The sequence below is a fragment of the Adiantum capillus-veneris genome, chromosome 1 (assembly GCF_014529385.1).
Source record: "Adiantum capillus-veneris isolate H3 chromosome 1, ASM1452938v2, whole genome shotgun sequence".
NCBI lineage: Eukaryota > Viridiplantae > Streptophyta > Polypodiopsida > Polypodiales > Pteridaceae > Adiantum > Adiantum capillus-veneris.
Window position 1 is genome coordinate 177639751 of NC_140931.1, and position 19550 is coordinate 177659300.

The following is a 19550-nucleotide window of genomic DNA, read 5'->3' on the forward strand; positions in this document are numbered from 1 at the left end:
GAACGGAGCCGACTTGCACATCTCGAACGACGGGCCTAAACCCTAGAAGCAACAGAAGTTGAAGTTCTCACCAACTTATAGATCCTCGCAGAGTGGGTCTATTTTTTAAGAAGTTCCCGCCAACTTATGGAATCCCGTTTAGCTGTACGGATTTTCGCAATTTTCGATGACGGCACTGATGTGGCAGTTGTACGTTCACGTTTTACACTTATGACGTAGCAACTGTACGGATTTCCACAAAACACGCTGGCAGCACCAGATGCTTTTGAGTTTACTGCTTTTCATGTAACTGCTTTGAGGCCAAGGGCCTTTAAATATGTGCAGAAGGCTCAGTCTTTGCCACGCTTCAAAGAAGGTGCAGAGCGCAAGTACCGACATTGTATTGAGTTCAAGTAATATAAAGAAAGACCGAAAGGCGCGCCAAGGTTTGGGGCCAATACTCTCTGAGGTGGAATTCTGCCACTCCGTGTCGCGTGTGCTCTCTCTCTTTCAGTTTTGTTGTTATTGAAGTGCTAAAAAGTTTGTTCAATCGATGTCCATCTTGTGACAATGGTATCAGAGCATCAGGCGTGTGCTTTTCTGAAAGCATACCAGTCCTACAAAAGAGCAGACAGAGCAAACTAGAGACTACTGGAATTTTGTTTTAAGAGCCTTCGTATCTTGACCCAGACTTATTAGCCACTCGCACCCTTACTTCATCGTGCATCGGCCGCGCTCCTGTCTTCATCACTCTGTCTTACAGGACATAAGCCATAAAGAACCCAAGACATTGCGTTTATGGATTCAACTGAATATTTGTTGTTTCTTCTCGATGAGCTTCACGACATTCTTTCATGGCATCCTTGACAAAATCTTCCGATGCTGCAAAGTTTTCAACAATTTTTAAATTACATGTTACCCCCTCTGATGCTTCAGGTGGTACCTCCTCCTCCGGCACCAAAAAGTACGAGGGCTTCCAACCGGCAACCTTCACAGCCGTCTGTTGACCTTGATCCAGTGCCACCACCCTTTGGCACCGTCGTTTCCCCCACCACCACTACCACCAAGCTACAATGGTTGGAGCCCATATGGATACCCTTATTATCCGTACCCTGGATATGCACCTAAACAACCCAAAGATTTCAAGGATGGCGTCACAAACAGTCAAATTTTTCACTTTTTCCGAGGTGAAAGATCGAAAGAACGCATTGCAGTTCCTACAGCAATTTGACAACATCTATGCTTTGGGGAACTATACAAAAGAATCCAAGATTTCTCGACCAATGAGATTTCTTAAAGATAATGCTATGCAATGGTGGAGTTCAAACGCGACACAACCGCATGCTCCAAGGACCTGGCAAGCTTTCAAGACAGTTTTTACACGTAGTTACATGACTTCTATGTTTGAGTCCGGATTTTGGCACAGTAGGCAAGAATATTGTCTCTCCAAGCAAGTCTCTACCATGCAAGAGCTTATGGACCATGCCGCGGTCGGCTACAAACTGATAAAGGGAAGCTAGAGTTTACCACAGAAGAACCTCCGGCCAATAACCACAACTCTCGGCAACAACGAACAAATTCTCAAGAGTCTCGTGAAAATCAACCGCAAAGGCCTCGTTTGACGCCTCAACAACGAGACACCTTACTATAAGAAGGCCGATGCTTTGGATGCTTTCAAACAGGGCATAACCATTCTAGTTGTCCCCGACGCACTGATAGACCAGCGGAGCTGACGTCCGCACCAATGGTCGACAGAACCCCAATGCCACCTCCAGCTAAGAGAGCTAGACCCGCTATTGGACTAGTCCCTGATATCTATGGCATACTCCTTGAGAGTACAAATGAATTGTGTCGAGCATATCTATTGGACTAGTCCCTGATATCTATGGCATACGCCTTGAGAGTACAAATGAATTGTGCCGAGCATATGGCAAAGTCAATGGCTTCAAAGCCCTTATTTTCTTTGACCCCGTAGCTACAAAGAACTTCATCCATCTAGAATTCTTGAGACAGATGCGCTTTGATTATGATGAAGAGGGTGGAGAAATTGAAGCTGAGCTAGCCACGGGGCAAGCACAGAAAGTGGTACCGATGATTGGTGCTCTTTCAGTGACTATACAAGATTATCATGGAAAAGATGATTTCCACATTATAAAGTTGGGAAATTGCGACGTTCTCTTGGGCATGCCCTGGCACGATGAATGATGCTACTCTCCAGGTTCGAGACCGAACCATCACCATGATGCAGAAGGACAAGCTAGTCGTCCTTAAAGTTCAGTTGTCCGAACAGCTATAGTTGTTTTTTAAGCTAGATACTGTTGAACACTGTTTGAGAAAGTATTGTTTGAAATTTGTTTGTTGATATAAGCTCTTGAATAGTCGAAATAAGCCACCACAGACAATATTCCTGTAGTGGTGATGGTCCCAAGACATAGCAATCACACTGGACCTCCAATCATCTCAAGAAGTGACGGCTTCTGAAAGATGTCAAGAAATTTCAAGTTATAATCTGCTAGGGTTTCTGTGGCAAGCCTTTCAGGATACCCCACTCTCCTAGAAGCTGCAAACCAAAGGAAGTTGTCTGAAGGCATGTAACTTCGGCCAAAAATTTTCTTCAAAGCTTGCCAAGTCCTTGGAGAGGGCCACTTGGTAGCTATAGACTTCCACCAACTCATGGCAGTGCCTCTGAGAAAAACAGTGGCTCGAAAAATCTTTGATCCTTCTCTTGCAAGTGATCTTTATGGCTTATGCCCTATTAGACAGAGCGATGAAGACAGGAGCGCGCCTGATGCACGATGAAGTAAGGGTGGTAGTGGCCAGAATGTTTTTAATCATGGTTATTTGTTGCCGCCCTCTCTCTTTTATATATTAATCAAATATTGAAAAATGAGCACCTTAAGGGAGTTACTGTGCCCAACCCCAATCTCTTCTCTCCCTCTCTCCTCATACCTATTCTTGCTCCCAATGTGCATGTTGACACCACACAAATTGAGCTCTGTTGCAATTAAAGTTCCATCATTAGCAAGGAGATGATACCTCACAAAAAGCATGGCATTGGAAAACTCTTAGGTCGTATGTGATAGTACACTTGGCTGTGTCTATGTCTTGTAGTGCTAGGGAGAGGGAGACGTGCTCAGAGAGCCACATTATACAGAACAACGAAAAAAGTTGGCTCACAGCACCTTCAAGACAACTCGTGTACCTCTCCTTGGACCACGAGTGAACCGGCCAGTGTACAGCCTGCAACCCACAATACAATAAAGTGAACTTCTGGAGCATGCCTACCTGGACTGGTCGCAGTAAGATAATCAGAGAAAGAGAGAGACCTAACTTGTACGCCACCCTGTCCAACTTCCTGGCCGCCCATTCTGCGCTCGAGCTCCCATTGGTCTAGCCCTAGGGGCTCGGTACTACCCATCTGCGGGGGAGGAATGTAGCTGGAATTCCACTGCGTTAGTTAGTGGGAGTTGAGCGTAATAGATATGGAAAGAGAGAGGGAGAGGGGGGAGAAAGGACCTGGTAACATTCATGTAGCCAAAAGTGCCAAGCAATCTTCCCACCTCGAAGTCATCAGGTTTGCATATCTCGATAGTTGCCACCACTGCTCTTCTTCTTACACTCTTTGAATAACAAGGCGAGGCTTGAGGCCATCGTGTCGGCACTGAGCTGCCGATATTCAGCAGAGCCATTCAAGTTTTCGACACAAATGACCACGTCACCTAGGTACCTGGCTCGTCAAAAGAGAAATTTGACTTCTTTTGCCTTTAGACTCACTAGAGTACGGCCTCCGGCCGCCTCTCTCTCTCTCTCTCTCTCTCTCTCTCTCTCTCTCTATATATATATATATATATATATATATATATATATATATATATATATATATATATTTCCCTACAGGCAATCCCTGTCTCTCTCTTTCTGAGTGCTACGAAATCCATGTATCCTCTCTGGCCTCACCACTCTCTACTCGCTAGCTCAACAAGGTAGTGAGCACAATAAGGGCTAACGCCCCCTGCATCTACCTCTACCTCCATTAGCCTCTACCCCCTTCCGCCGATGCGTGCCTGAAGGCTGAGAGAGAGAGAGAGAGAGAGAGAGGAATGAGCTGATTACTATTCCAAGTTGGTTAGTTAGAGTTAGCTCAAATCAGGTTGTTACTTCAAATCAAACAAGACTGAACTGGAACTGAACCCTGAACATTGAAACTGGAGACTGGAACTGGAATGTATTCAGATTAGTGTAAACTAGTACAACAATGTGAGTCAAGGATGTTCATAGCTCAAATAGAGTTATAAAGATACAAGAGCATAAAGAGCTCTAAGATACAAAGCACTAGTCGAGAATAGAGAGATAGAGATGCCTCAGCATGAATTAGTGAGCCATATATATAGTCATCGGACTGGACCCTGACTTAATGTCCATTGTGCTAGTTACCACAATAGCTGCCCTTGAGAATTACCAGCCAAGCCGCCCGTCAATTGACGGTTGTTCCCGCCGTCTACATTCCTTCCCCCTTTTCTTTGAGTTTTGGTATCTTCCAAAAGTTCAATAGTTGTTGATGATAAATCAGGCAGTGTCACTCCATCGGACCCTCTTCCGTTTATCTAGGGCCTCTCTCTTTGGTGGCCAGTAAAGGACTCTCGGTGGTGTATTGGAATCGGCTATAGTAATGGAACCAACCCTTTCTTTCTAAATCAATCTGTAAATGGCTTCCTGTTCCAGTTGCTCGTGGAATTTAGTTGTCATTTCTAGCTCATAAGGTGTTAGGGCTTCCTAGGTCTTTATATCAGCATCGTACAGGGTGTTTTTACCCTTGGTTAATCGAGCCCTTGAAAGTTTGCGGCAAAAGGATGACATATGGACCCATCCTGCTAGCAATGGTTTATTAGCTTTAATCCTTGCTTCAAACAATACTTCATCCATTTCTTTGAATTGTGGTTCAAAGGCTGTCTTGTTCGCCAACTCCTTTTTTGAAATTTTGGAAGCTTCTACATTTAATTGAATCAGCTCATTGGTGATTCGAATTAGTGCACCAATCTGGCTTCTTCATTAACCCATTTTGAGTCAAAAATTCATGAGATCTGCTTTCAGTTCTTCCATTACCAACTTCTCTTTAGCTTTATTGAGAGCCTCTTGCCATGCAGCCCACTCAACTTTGCTCCTTTCATACCATTCCCTAAGTTGATTGAAAATCCGAATGTATCTTTGGTTGTTAGCAAGTTCACTATACCTCGGGTATAGCACAAGAAAGAAGCGAGGTAATTCTTCCTCCTTTGCAAGAACGGCATACAGTAATGTTGTCGAATCTGGAACAAACTCTAGGAAGTCATTATTATCTGATTTTTTTGTTACATCATTTTCCTGGTAATCATGACCAGATGGTAGAGGCTCTTGAGATGTCTTTCTCGTTCCCTCAGTGTCATCCTTGTCTTTGGCCCCTTGCTACTGATGGCACTATTTTCCAGGAGTGCCTTGATCCTCTAGTCTAGAACACCTCTGGCACTCTACATTTGAATCAACAATTCCTTGATTTGGATTCGAATATCTTCATGCACTAGTAAGTTGGCTTAGATCCTAAAAGCGTCTCCGGTTGCAATCCCAGAGCTTTCAAGTTATCTGTGGAAGTGTCCTTGATGTGGGGATTGACTGCCATATCATCAGTGGTTAAACGCCAGTTTGGCACTCTCTCTAACACCTGAATACAGCTAGGGTGTGGAAGCAACTGACAGACTGTTGATTATGATAGCTAATCAATTTCCAGTTGTTTACCATTCTTTTGGCAGCAACATATAGCATCTAAAATCTCTCTAAATTAGAGTAGATGCATCACGAAAGAACTCATGAATCTATAGTGCTCTTTGTTTCCTCAGACTCTTACTGAGCGTCAAAATCTCAGTGGAATGATTATGGTTCGAATCAGAGTCTGAATCAGGAATGAATTGCTTACCTTTATCAAGTTGAAGTGCTGCTCCAGATTGCAGTCATGATTGTGGATGGTTATTTGGTTGTGTCTGTTGTTGGGATGAGTATGTGCCTCGTTGGTCGTATGTTTGCGTCTGTTCCCCAGCATCCCCATCTTGAGTTTCATCAGAGCCCTGCTCTTCATTGGCCTTTGATCCTCCTGCGCTGCTGAGCTTGGTGGTGGAGGAGATGCAGGTTGTCATCATCATCATCATCCTTGTCATCGCCTTCTTGGTTGGTGGGGTCTACCCCTTCGTCCTCAGGCTCAGCCTCCTCATCCTTGTCATAATCTCCATCACGTGCCTTCTGCTTGTTGAGTAATTCCATCATGGCTTCATTAACCAATGCAATGTTGTATTCCTTTGTTTTGTGTTGTAGATCAGTCTAAACAGACTTTACCACCTTTTGCACATCAATCAAATTCAGAGTGAGGTCTCCATCTACATTCATGATGTCCACCAAGGACTGATATATATACTTTTCAAGTATAGCCTTCTTCACGAAGTTGTGAATGTCATGAAGTGTGCTATAATTAGCCCTTTTGAGATTCAACAATCACTTGAATCTGTCAGATACCTCTTGAGCTTGCATCTTTTCTGTTGTCGCAACAACATTGTTAGCCTTTAGAGTCTCAACCTTCTTTTGGAGGGTAGAGATTGTCCTAAACCAACTGGTTTTGATCAATCTGATAATGGAGCTCCTATTGCTTCCACTTGGCTATCTCCTTTTTTAATTCCTCAAGTTCCATTTTGAAGCGTTGGAGTTCGTTTTTTAAATTGTTACTTTCTCATTAGAGGTTGTTCCCCGAGCCTCCATCATCTACCCCATGGTGTTGACTATAGTGTTTCAACCCGACTAGATAGCATCCACACATCCGTTTGTGATTGAATCTCTATTAGTGCGGTCAGTGTCATAGATTGTGATGGGGATGGAGTAGGGAACTACTGCTTAATCTCGTTTCTTCATCATTAGTCTTTCTTTCAAAGGTTGTTTGTGTAACCTCTGTAGCCTACCCTAGTGAACCAGCTGAGTTGACAAATGCGATGTTACCTGGTTTTGGCATGCAATACTACCAGATGCCTGATCTTTCCCTTCAATTTGTTGTGTACTAGTATGGGCCTGAATTGTACTTGTTGACTTAGATTATCCCAGACCACTAGTTGTGTGTGGTTTCTACAGGTGCAATGACTAGATTATTCGCCTTGCCTGTTGTAGTCCCAGACTGACTATTATCGTTAGGTTTTTGTACCCGTGCCTGGAACTATTGCAACAAAGTTGTGGTCTTCTTCTTCTTACTAGGGGGCTTGCCTCAGTCTAAGGTGCTGATCTTTTAACTCCAACTTTTGCCACTTCTTTACCTTTACCTTCAGTTGTCTACTCAATTTCAGTTTCTTCTGAAGTGGAAGATAAATTGATTCTTTTCTTCTTAGTGCTTTCCCTAGCTACCTTTTTCCAAAAGTTTTGAGAATTGGGATGTGGTGGAATGCAGTTGGCCTAGTAAAGAAACTGCCACAAAATACCAGGCCTAGTAAAGAAACTGCCACAAATATCAGGCCTTGAACAAGTTCTATGACGACCTTAGTTGTCTGATGCATAACACTGTTGTAAAGGACTTGACTGATATTAATGTTGGATTTGGGATCCAAAACCCTGGCTAGTAGCATAGCGAACAACTTCTTAAAAACATAAGTAGGGTTGTTCTTAAGATTGATTACTTCAGTAATGATTCTATACACTCATTTGCACTCTAGTGCGGCCACTAGAATGCCTTGTCCATCAGAGTTACGCTTCTTCCTAGTTGATTCATCTTCTTTTAAGTAATGACTAACCTCATCAAGGAGTACATGGTGTGGCCTTGTTGGTGCATGGCAACCTTAGCACATGAGCTAACTCTCCCATAGTGACTTCCAGTAGTGTCCCATTTACCTCAATTGTCCCCTTGTCAAGGTTAAATGTGTTTTTACTTGTTGGACGATCTCACGATCAAAGGCAATCTTTGTAGCTTCTACCACCACCTCTAAGTTCTAAAGCTTGATGAGCATTTGTTCCTTTTATTGGAATACATACTTCCCAATCTTGCGGTGTGTTACAGAGCGAACAGCTTCTGCCACTGATGCCAAAAGGGTTTTATTTTGTGTTGTCATCTCGTCTAAAGTGTCTTTCATTTTTATTTTATTTTCTTCATGCCCATGCATGAATCATGTGACAATCCTACATGAAAAGAGAATACTCGCTTGATGTTGGAGAGTCAAAGCGAGAACCCCTAGGGGTTTTCCGTAGAACAATAGCTATTGTGGATGGAGAGGGTGTGAGTGGAGACAAGGTTTATCGTGTTGCAGGTGATGTTGTAGACGAGGGTAGAAGAAGCTTTGCAGGCCACGACACGAGTCGCACAAGTTTTTGTGGGTAAAGTGAAGGGTTTTGCACTCATCGCATTGTTATACATACACACACCATAAATGCTCCACTCCTTTGTTGTCTTGGATTTATGTGTATCATTTATGACGTGTCATTCATGCAGTGGTCGATTTTTATCCTTATTACTAGTTTAATGAATAGTGCATTTATATCTAACTGGTGACTGTTATGTTGGATTGGCCTTACTGGTTCTTCCCTTATCTAATCCTGAACTGGCCTTACTGGGTCTTGCAACGTCAAAACCTGAATTGGGTCTTGCAATGTCAGAACCTGAATTGGGTCTTGCTGCAAATATTCCATCGATGCCTGAGATGATAATTCCTCTTCACCCAATGCTCTAATATGGAATAGATCTAAAGGTATTGATTCTGAATTGTCTCCTTACACTGGCCTTGATGGGTTTCCGTATGATATGGCATAATATAGCTTAATCCTAGCCCCATTATACACTCTTGGTAGCAATAGACCTGAAAGGTCTTTTAGTTTAATTGTGCCATTTGAAAAAACCCCAGTGAACTATTAAAGGTGAATCCAAATTGCTAAAGTTGAATCAAATCGTTGCAGCTGAATCAAATTGCTAAAAAATCTTCAGCAGAGTTTTAGAGGCTGGCTCAGAACAGTCGGTGTAGCTGATTTTGTGCTTCTTTGTCAGCGGCTATTCGTGTTGCAAACCAAGTTTGAGATTTCGATCAACGAAAAATTCAAATTTTTTTGTTTTAGGCTGACGTCATGGCAAGCACCAATAATGGCAACAATCTTTTGCACATCGGAAGCTTTAGTGTGCACACAATTTTTCCATATGGCACAAACAATGCTACAGTGTCCTGGTGCATAAGAAACAAGTGAAGCATATCAAGACAAAGGGGGTACGGCTAGCAGACATAGAGCAATTGGAGTGGGAAGATCAGGATGAGCTTGCACGATCTACAATAGAGCTTTCAGTTTTTGAGTCTTTGTTATTCAACATAGAGAAATTGAATTCCGTCTATGCTATGTAGACTAGATTTGAGGTGTTGTATGGTCAGAAAAATGCTGCTAGCAAGGTTTACTGGTTGAAGAAGTCGATGGACCTTTGAATGAAGGAAGGTATAGACATCTATAATAGAGCTTTCATTTTTTGACTTTGTGCTATTCAACATAGAGAAGTTGAATTATGTCTATGATATGTGGACTAGACTTGAGGTGTTGTATGGTCAAAAAATGATGCTGGCAAGGTTTATTGGTTGAAGAAGTTGATGGCCCTTCGGATGAAGGAAGGTACAGCCAGGACTGTACATCTTAATGAGTTCAACTTGATTTTCAGCCAGCTGGCTGCTTTGAAATTCAACATTCATGATGAATTCAAATCTATTTTCCTACTATGCACTTTGCCTGAAAGTTGGGATACATTCAGGATGGCCATGAGCAACTCTAATTCTATACTGATGTATTATGATGTGGAGAGCTCTTTGCTAATTGAAGAGATGAATAGATAGAATATTGCAGCTAATAAGTCTTCCAATGCATTGCATACTAGAGGTAGATCTTAGCAAAACAGGAAATAAAAAAACAAAGGCATCAACAAATCTCGTGGGAAAGATGTTGAGTGCCATCATTGTGGCAAGAAAGGACACTTTAAGCGTGATTGCTTTAAGTGGAAGAAAGAGAAAGGCAAGGGTAAAAAGGTTGATGGTAGCAGGGATGACAAAAAGGATCATCAACATGAAAAATAGAGCAAAGTTAAGATAGAGGAAATCAATGTAGTCAGTCATGTGGATAGTGGCAATGATATTATCTTTGCTTCTTCTTTTAGTGCACAACTTTTGGTTGCTTTTTTGATGATGACATGCACACTTGGATTTTGGATTCAAGTGCTTCATTCCATGTGACACCACATTGGGAATGGTTCTCTAGCTACAATGCTAGTAGACAGGGTGTCGTTTATTTGGGGGACAACCAAGCATTTGATATTGAGGGAATTTGCAGTGTGCAGCTAAAATTTTAGCATAGATTAGATTTTACATTGCATCATGTGAGGCATGTACCCGAGGTCAAGAAAAGTCAGATAAGCATTGGGCAGCTAGATGTTGATGACTATTACTCTACCTTTGGGGATAGTAAGTGAAAATCAATAAGGGACCTAGGATCATTGCTAGAGGTCCTAAAAGTGACACCCTATATCCACTACATGTATCTAGTGTGTGGGACCATGTAGTGACCATAACTGAACATGGTAGGTTGGGACACATGAGTCAAACCGGAATGAAGGTGCTTTCTCATTTGGGGTATTTACCATGTTTGAGGTATGCTAATTTTAACCATTGTGATGATTGTATCTATGGCAAACATGCTTAAAGTCCTCACAAGAAATCTCTTTCATTGAAGGCTTCTCCCTTGGAATTGGTACATTCCAATGTATGTCGAATGCCATGGATATCTCTAAGGGTAAAGCAATTTTGTGCTACCTTTGTGGATGATGCTACCCACAAGGGGTGGGTATATCTAATCCAACATAAGGATGAGGCCCTGGATAAGTTCAAACAATTGGTGGCACTTGCTGAAAATCAGATCAGCAGTAAGGTAAAGTGTCTAAGCTTTGACAATGGTGGTGAGTGTCTTTCCGAGACTTTTGTGACAATAAAGGGATAAAGAAGGAGTTGATTGCACCTCATAATCCACCCGAGAATGGTGTTGCAAAGTGGGTGAACTGGACTATCCAAGAAAAAGTCCAATTTATGTTGTCTCATGCTATGCTTTCAAGAAGATGCACCTCTTGGATAGTAGTGTATGCCCAATGGTCAACAACAAATTGCTAATGATGTTCCTGAAAGTGCACGGAATGGTGCTAAAAATTCTTAGCTAGAGATTGCCTATCATAGTCCACAGTCGGAGCATCACAAATCAGGCAAGTCTGAATTGGCAGGACATCCATCTGGTCATTCTAAATCTTGTCTGAATTGGCAAGACAGTAAGCTGTAGATTTGCAGGTTGGACATCAAGCTAGAAATATGGAGCCTTTGGTTCGAAGGTCAACTTGACCATCAAGGACGCCAAGTATATTTTTTCTTGGTGCTGATTTTGTCATGTTAATAGATTGTGGTGCACCGTCTTGCTTCAAGGAAGCATTGGATAGTCTGGACATCAAAAAATGGTATAGGGCCATGCTATCGTTAATAAAATCTCTAGAGAAGAATGATACTTGGGATTTGGTGCATTTGCCAAAAGTGCTAAAAGTTTTTCCATGAAGATGGGTTTACAAAAAGAAAGTCACTTCTGCTTCCGCGATAAAGTACAAGGCACAATTGGCTGTCAAAGGGTACAAGAAGGAACAGGGAATTGATTTTGATGAAATCTTTTCTCCCATAGTCAAGATGACTACTTTGCAGATTGTTTTGGGCTTGGTTGCATCAGAGGATTGGAAAATCATACAGATGGATGTAAAAACTTCATTTTTACATGGTGATTTGTATGAGGAAATCTATATGTAGCAACCTTAAGATTTTGTCACAAAAGGGAGGAAAAGATGGTATGTAAACTCAAAAGGAGCATGTATGTGCTAAAACAGGCACCTCAAGAATGGTATCCAAAATTTGATACATTCATGCAATCTTGAGGGTTCAGTCGAAGTCAAATTGATCATTGCTTGTACACCAAGAGGCCAGCAGATGACAGTCTGATTATCTTGGTTTTGTATGTGGATGATATGCTGATTGCAGGGGTGAATGTTCATGCATTGGACATGTTGAGGCAAAGCCTACATAACAATTTTGATGTGAAGGATCTCGATGAGGCCAATCATAATGTTGGAATGCGTATATTCAGGGACAAGCTGAAAGGTCTCCTTTATTTGTCACAACAGAAATATGTATCCAAGATTTTGGAACGTTTCTATATGGTTGGGGAGGCAGGGGCACAATTGGTGTACCATTGCATCCATGTGTGAAACTTAGTGCAACGGACAACCCTACATCAAATGATGAAAAGACTAAAATGGTCAAGATTTTGTATGCTTCACTTGTCTCGTAGTTTGATGTATGCTATGGTGGTTACAAGTCTCGATATTGAATTTGCGATGGGAGTGGTTAGCAATTACATGGAAAATCTTGGCAAAAAGCATTGGGAAGCAAAGAAGGGTATTATGAGGTCCCTCAAGGGCACAAAGGATTTTTGCATCTATTTTGGCAAGCAGAAGGCATCTATGGTGGGATTTACGGATGCAAACTATGCCGATCATGCAAACTATAGGAAGTCTACTTCAGGGTATGTTTTCACATTCATAGGGGGAGCAGTCTCTTAATTATCCAGGCTACAAAAGTGTGTTGAATTGTCAACAACAGAAGTAGAGTATGTTGCTTCTATTGAGGCATGCAAGGAGTCTTTATGGCTTTCATGCTTGGTGGGAGAGCTTGGCATTGTAGAGATTCCGATTCTCCCAGGCAGAGTGCTACCTATCGAGTTGAGGTATGGAGAGAGTTTTTTTCAGATTTTTGCTCAAATGAGCAAAAAAAAAAGCTTCCTCAAAAGCTCCCTGGTGGAGCAAGCTTCTAGGAGGTATCTTTTTTCCTTCTCTCTCTCTCTCTCTCTCTCTCTCTCTCTCTCTCTCTCTCTCTCTCTCTCTCTCTCTCTCTCTCTCTCTCTCTCTCAGAGTTGATAAGCAAGTGTAGCCTAAATAAACACGGTAGCGGGAAACAATCACGGGTGGTAGCAACTACTGCATGTTGCTCATGTCGATTTCCTGCAGGGCTACTTGTGCTAATGCACAATAGTACCACCTGTTAGTGTATCTTCACCTTAGATTTGCTTGCCAGGCGGTCCAGTAGCTTGTTGTTTATCCCTACGAGAGAGAGAGAGAGAGAGAGAGAGAGAGAGAGAGAGAGAGAGAGAGAGAGAGAGAGAGAGAGAGAGAGAGAGAGAGATAGATAGATAGATTTTATTATCGTCCTCGGAGGTCAAATATGACCTATGGAACCAAAGTTACAAGTGATGTAGTATGTGTATGACTGATGAGTGACTCTCGATGCTCCAAAATTGTAGTGATGAGAGTCGCAATGGAGAGCCCACACTTTGGCTGGGAGAGGAAAGTGTGTAGGTCTAAGTTATGGCTGAAAATGTGAGAGAAGCAAGTTCGGATGTGATCAAAAGCTGAGCACTCTAGTAGTGTGTGGTACTCAGACTCTCGAACTTGCAGTGAGCATAATGTGCACAATCGATTTGACTCTTCTCCATTGCCCCAACGCCCTATCTTGCATCGAAGGAAATGGGAGCTAAGCCGAATTGCTGCGATAGTGCGTATCGCGGACAAGGGAATAGGCTCAAGCATGTAAGTGTGAGTACGGTTTCCTCTCTCAGCGAAGAACATGGTTTTGTAGTTGGGGGCAATATAGGTGGTGTAATGTATGAAGCGTGACCCACCGGATTTCTCCCAAGCCGTAATACATTGGCGTTGTAGAAAAGCTTCATTCACTTGAGAGTCAATTGAAGCATCATGTAGCAAGTGTAATGCATCCCATCTCCCAAACCACTTCTTTATGTCTTGCATCCATCCCGTGCTCAAGATCTTGCTTTTATGCGTCTTTTGAACTTTTTTGCTTGCTTCCCATGCAATTGTAGGAAGTCGATGTGAGGGGTTTTGACGCATCTTTATCATGTACTCCACAACCCTTTCCATGCCCATAACCTCAATTGGAAGAGATCCCGACTCAAGAAGTAGGAGCATATATGGTGTTTGTGTCTTAACTTGGAGAAAGTTTGTAAGAAAACGCTTTTGGACATTCTCAAACTCTTTCCAAGTAGACTTTGAGATGCTCCCGCCCCACACTTCAACTCCATAAAGAAGAACCGGTGTCACCAATGCATCAAAAAGATACTTCTTGAGAACCCAACACTTGATGTTTCCCGCATTACACATGTTCTCAAATGCATAATATGCTCTCTTTCCCACTTCCAAACGACGCATAGCACATTCATGCCACTTGTGATTGGATGGAACCTCAAGGCCAAGGTACTTAAAGCTCTCAACAACTTCAAGTGTCTCATTGTTGTACACAATGCATGGCTTCTCCTTATGGTTGGTTTTCACAAGCATAACCTTTGTTTTGGATTCATTTACAATCAGCCCACTATGCAAGCAAAAGTTCTCAAGGACAACCATAAGCTTTTGTGCATCTTCTAAAGTGTGTGCTAGAAGCACTAGATCATCCGCATACAACAAAAGCATGATTACCGCATTGCAAATAGTGACCTCTTCAATGCCTTCTTCTTGCATAAAGTCAAGTACCATTTGTTCCAATTGATCGATGCATAGACCAAAGAGAGTTGGTGACAATGGACATCCTTGTTTAACCCCAATAGTGCTTACAAAAATTTCTGAAATTTCTCTTCCCATGCGCAATTGACAAATCACCTTCTCATAGATTCGAGAAACCGCAAGCATAAACTCACTTGGCACTTGGAGTTCTTCCATCCTTCTCCACAAATTGTTACGTGGAATCATATCAAAGGCTTTCTTAAAGTCTACAAAACAACAATACAATCGTTTGCCTTTCAACCGACTTTCCTCCATGAGAACACGAAGAGTGACAAGATGATCAATGGTGCTATGGCATCGACGAAAACCCGCTTGTCCCTTTGCACGCTTGTCATTCTCTTCAGCCCAATCACTCAATTTCATCTCCATTATGCACCCAAACAACTTTGCTATAAGAGACCCAATCATTATAGTCCGGTAGTTGCTTACATTCTTTACATCCCCTCCTTTATGCAAAGGCTTAACCCAATTAGTACTCCAATCATAAGGCATACCATGTTGAAGTGCAAGGTTGAACATATCACACATCCACTCATGGGTAAAATCTCCCGTCAATTTGATCATCTCCGGCTTGATACCTTGAAGATCTCCCGCTTTGCGAGTGGCCAACTTTTCAAGCCCACCGCATACATCTTCAATAGTAAAAAAAGATGGCATACATGGGAGTGAACCATAAAATGGCATTTTTTCAGTATTTTCTTGTTCATATAATTGCCTTCAATGTGTGTACATATCCACTAGACTCAAGTTACCAAAATTCTCAACCCGCTTGCCTCTCAAGTTTCTCCAAAATCTTCCACATGCATGTGCCTTTTCTTGGACTTGAAATTCTTGTTGCTTTACTTCCCATCTTCTTCTCTTCTTTTGAATCAATGCTTTGTATGTATGCAAATGACTTTGATAATTGTCTTTGTCCATAGTTGCATCAAGCTTTATCAAGGACTTTCGAGCATCTTGACATTCTTTATCAAACCACCTTTTGCGTGACCTATCTTTGTTGATACCATGGAGATGCTTTATGGCAAAGCATTCTTCCGCACAAGAAAAAATAGCTTTCTTGAAAGCTTCCCATTTAGTTTCCAATGGTGCATCACATTGAAGCTTTGTCATCCATAATTTTTGCTCAACCATTTCAATGTACATTGGTGCCCGTTTGAAATCCATACATAGTGATAACTTCTCTTTCCTTTGGCTGAGATTATCATGCTTAGTTGCTTCTCCACATGAAAGGTCAATACATAAGGTGCGATGGTCGGATTCCGGGGTCCATTGACCAAACATAAAACTCTTTATGCGATACATGATGGCTTCAGAGAGTAGCATATAGTCAATCACACTATCCCCATTATGTCTTCTACATGTAAATCCATTGGTTCCACTCCACAAAGATACACCATTGGCAATGAGAATACCCGTGCTATTACACATGTGTAAAAGTAACTTTCCATAGTGATCCGGCTCTTTCTCATCCATTGAAGTACGATCATACAAGTGAACTTCCTCCAACTCCCTTGAAATGTATGGCATATCAAATTGTTGAGTATCATGTTGCAATGTTTTTGTGCGAGCATTCATATCCCCAAATACAATAACATCACCTTCACCTTTGAAATAAGCAATGTCCTCTTCCAAATCAGAAAATGGTTGATCTCTATCCATGCAAGCATAAAAGGGAGAATCATGATGAGGAATGTAGCAACCGGCTACAAAAATGGGTGCTCTTTTTGGTGTCATAATTTTCAGCCATACATAACGTTTGTACTTGTCATCTTTCACAATTGATACAAAATCTTCCAATCCTTTCTTAACCATACATGCTAACCCTCCTTGTCCTCTTCGTTGCTTGAGATTCTTTGACCACATCAATGAATGTAGATTGTAATCCTCCAAGTCGTTAATCCTTTGTGTATCATGCTCCCAAGTTTCAACAAGAAGTACAACATCGGCTTTGCTTGTTAGTTCATCAATGCCAACCCCCGCATTCCATGGGTATCCATTACAATTCCAAAAGCATATTTTCAATTGTAACTCGGTCTCATAGGTCACGCATCCCTATTTGCTTGAAAGACTTGCCTCCTCCTTGGGCACATTTTCTTAATGAGAGATCTCCTTGTTTTTATTATTCTTTTCCTCATATGCCTTGCGACGCATATTTTGTTGCTTAATAGTGCGATCTTCACATACAAAACATTTTGTATCCCTCAAATAGATCCAACTATTATCAAGGATAATCTTTCGCTTGGTCTCATCCGGCATGGTGCATACAATTGGCCGTTCTCCCGAGCGAGGAGCTCCTTGCTTCCCCACTCTATGTGCTCCATAGACCATAACTCCGGACATGCCAAAGTGGGTTTTGAAGAAATCTTCAATAACAATGGCAAGAGAAGGAGGTGTCTCTAACTTCTCTTCGGGAATTCCACGAATAACAATGTTCTTGGAACGTCGCTCCCGTTCCTTCAACTCCTCCACATCCACATTCTCAACATTCTTTGTTTGAACCATAGTTTGCATGAGTGAGGAATTAGAAACCACATTGCTACACATACATTAGCCCAAGACTTGTTTGTGCATACATTTTTCATGTCGCATACATCCCGGCTCATAGTGTCAAATTTCTCCTCTTTCAATACATGGTCATGCTCTACTTTGCTCATCCGCTCCTTCAAAGCATTCAAGTCCACAAGAGAGCGTTTACATTCATTGACTTCCTCTTCAAGTTGCATCAAACGTGTTGTTTGCATCTCAAGTGTCCTCTTGAGATTCTCATTCTCAACCACAAGTACCCTTAGTGTGCCATTCTCCATTGCAAGTGCTCGTAAGTCTTCGCCTTGTTTGTTTACGGTCTCTTGCAATGATACCAAGTACGCCATGATCATGGTTTCCGATGTCGTTGGTTGGGTGGTTGTGTTGCTATCTCCACACTTAGGAGATTTTGGATCATTTTCCACAATGGTTGTGGACCTTGTTGAAGAAGAAGAACCCTTGCGAGTGCCGGAAGACATTGTATGTAAAATAGGAGATGAGAATCAATTTTGTTTAACCTGTTCACTTCGAAAATGCTACTACAGAAACGCCTTCCATAACTCTGAAAATTTCTGTCTTTACATCAATGCGTAGAGGACTTCGTGCTCTTCGATTGAGGCTATAGATCACCCAAATCGGAGTTCGGATGAAGAAATTATGATCAAAAGAGTGGACTGCTGTCTACTAGGTCAAAAAACGGCTGCACTGAGAGAAAGAGAGAGAGAGAGAGAGAGAGAGAGAGAGAGAGAGAGAGAGAGAGAGAGAGAGAGAGAGAGAGAGAGAGAGAGAGAGAGATAGATAGATTTTATTATCGTCCTCGGAGGTCAAATATGACCTATGGGACCAAAGTTACATGTGATGTAGTATGTGTATGGCTGATGAGTGACTCTCGATGCTCCAAAATTGTAGTGATGAGAGTCGCAATGGAGAGCCCACACTTTGGCTGGGAGAGGAAAGTGTGTAGGTCTAAGTTATGGCTGAAAATGTGAGAGAAGCAAGTTTGGATGTGATCAAAATCTGAGCACTCTAGTAGTGTGTGGTACTCAGACTCTCGAACTTGCAGTGAGCATAATGTGCACAATCGATTTGACTCTTCTCCATTGCCCCAACGCCCTATCTCGCATCGAAGGAAATGGGAGCTAAGCCGAATTGCTGCGATAGTGCGTATCGCGGACAAGGGAATAGGCTCAAGCATGTAAGTGTGAGTACGGTTTCCTCTCTCAGCGAAGAACATGGTCTTGTAGTTGGGGGCAATATAGGTGGTGTAATGTATGAAGAGTGACCCACCGGATTTCTCCCAAGCGGTAATACATTGGCGTTGTAGAAAAGCTTCATTCACTTGAGAGTCAATTGAAGCATCATGTAGCAAGTGTAATGCATCCCATCTCCCAAACCACTTCTTTATGTCTTGTATCCATCCCGTGCTCAAGATCTTGCTTTTATGCGTCTTTTGAACTTTTTTGCTTGCTTCCCATGCAATTGTAGGAAGTCGATGTGAGGGGTTTTGACGCATCTTTATCATGTACTCCACAACCCTTTCCATGCCCATAACCTCAATTGGAAGAGATCCCGACTCAAGAAGTAGGAGCATATATGGTGTTTGTGTCTTAACTTGGAGAAAGTTTGTAAGAAAACGCTTTTGGACATTCTCAAACTCTTTCCAAGTAGACTTTGAGATGCTCCCGCCCCACACTTCAACTCCATAAAGAAGAACCGGTGTCACCAATGCATCAAAAAGATACTTCTTGAGAACCCAACACTTGATGTTTCCCACATTACACATGTTCTCAAATGCATAATATGCTCTCTTTCCCGCTTCCAAACGACGCATAGCACATTCATGCCACTTGTGATTGGATGGAACCTCAAGGCCAAGGTACTTAAAGCTCTCAACAACTTCAAGTGTCTCGTTGTTGTACACAATGCATGGCTTCTCCTTATGGTTGGTTTTCACAAGCATAACCTTTGTTTTGGATTCATTTACAATCAGCCCACTATGCAAGCAAAAGTTCTCAAGGACAACCATAAGCTTTTGTGCATCTTCTAAAGTGTGTGCTAGAAGCACTAGATCATCCGCATACAACAAAAGCATGATTACCGCATTGCAAATAGTGACCTCTTCAATGCCTTCTTCTTGCATAAAGTCAAGTACCATTTGTTCCAATTGATCGATGCATAGACCAAAGAGAGTTGGTGACAGTGGACATCCTTGTTTAACCCCAATAGTGCTTACAAAAATTTCTGAAATTTCTCTTCCCATGCGCAATTGACAAATCACCTTCTCATAGATTCGAGAAATCGCAAGCATAAACTCACTTGGCACTTGGAGTTCTTCCATCCTTCTCCACAAATTGTTACGTGGAATCATATCAAAGGCTTTCTT

At 42.0% G+C, this 19550-nt stretch overlaps 1 protein-coding gene across 2 annotated transcripts in view; it reads right to left on the reverse strand.

Annotated features, from left to right (window-relative positions):
• The window catches only part of LOC147466066 (Protein kinase superfamily protein), an 84571-nt gene extending 80872 nt beyond the window's left edge, over positions 1-3699 (reverse strand). Inside the window, exons 1-3 of one of the 2 annotated variants that reach the window (XM_086523640.1) lie at positions 3496-3699; positions 3306-3416; positions 3162-3219 (exon numbers count right to left, since the gene is read on the reverse strand). In XM_086523640.1, the coding sequence (XP_086379766.1) occupies positions 3162-3219; positions 3306-3416; positions 3496-3668 (342 nt within the window). In that variant the 5' untranslated portion in view covers positions 3669-3699. The remainder of the gene's footprint in view (positions 1-3161; positions 3220-3305; positions 3417-3495) is intronic. The other variant, XM_086523636.1, reaches the window with a different exon arrangement.
• Positions 3700-19550: the final 15851 nt, after the last annotated feature.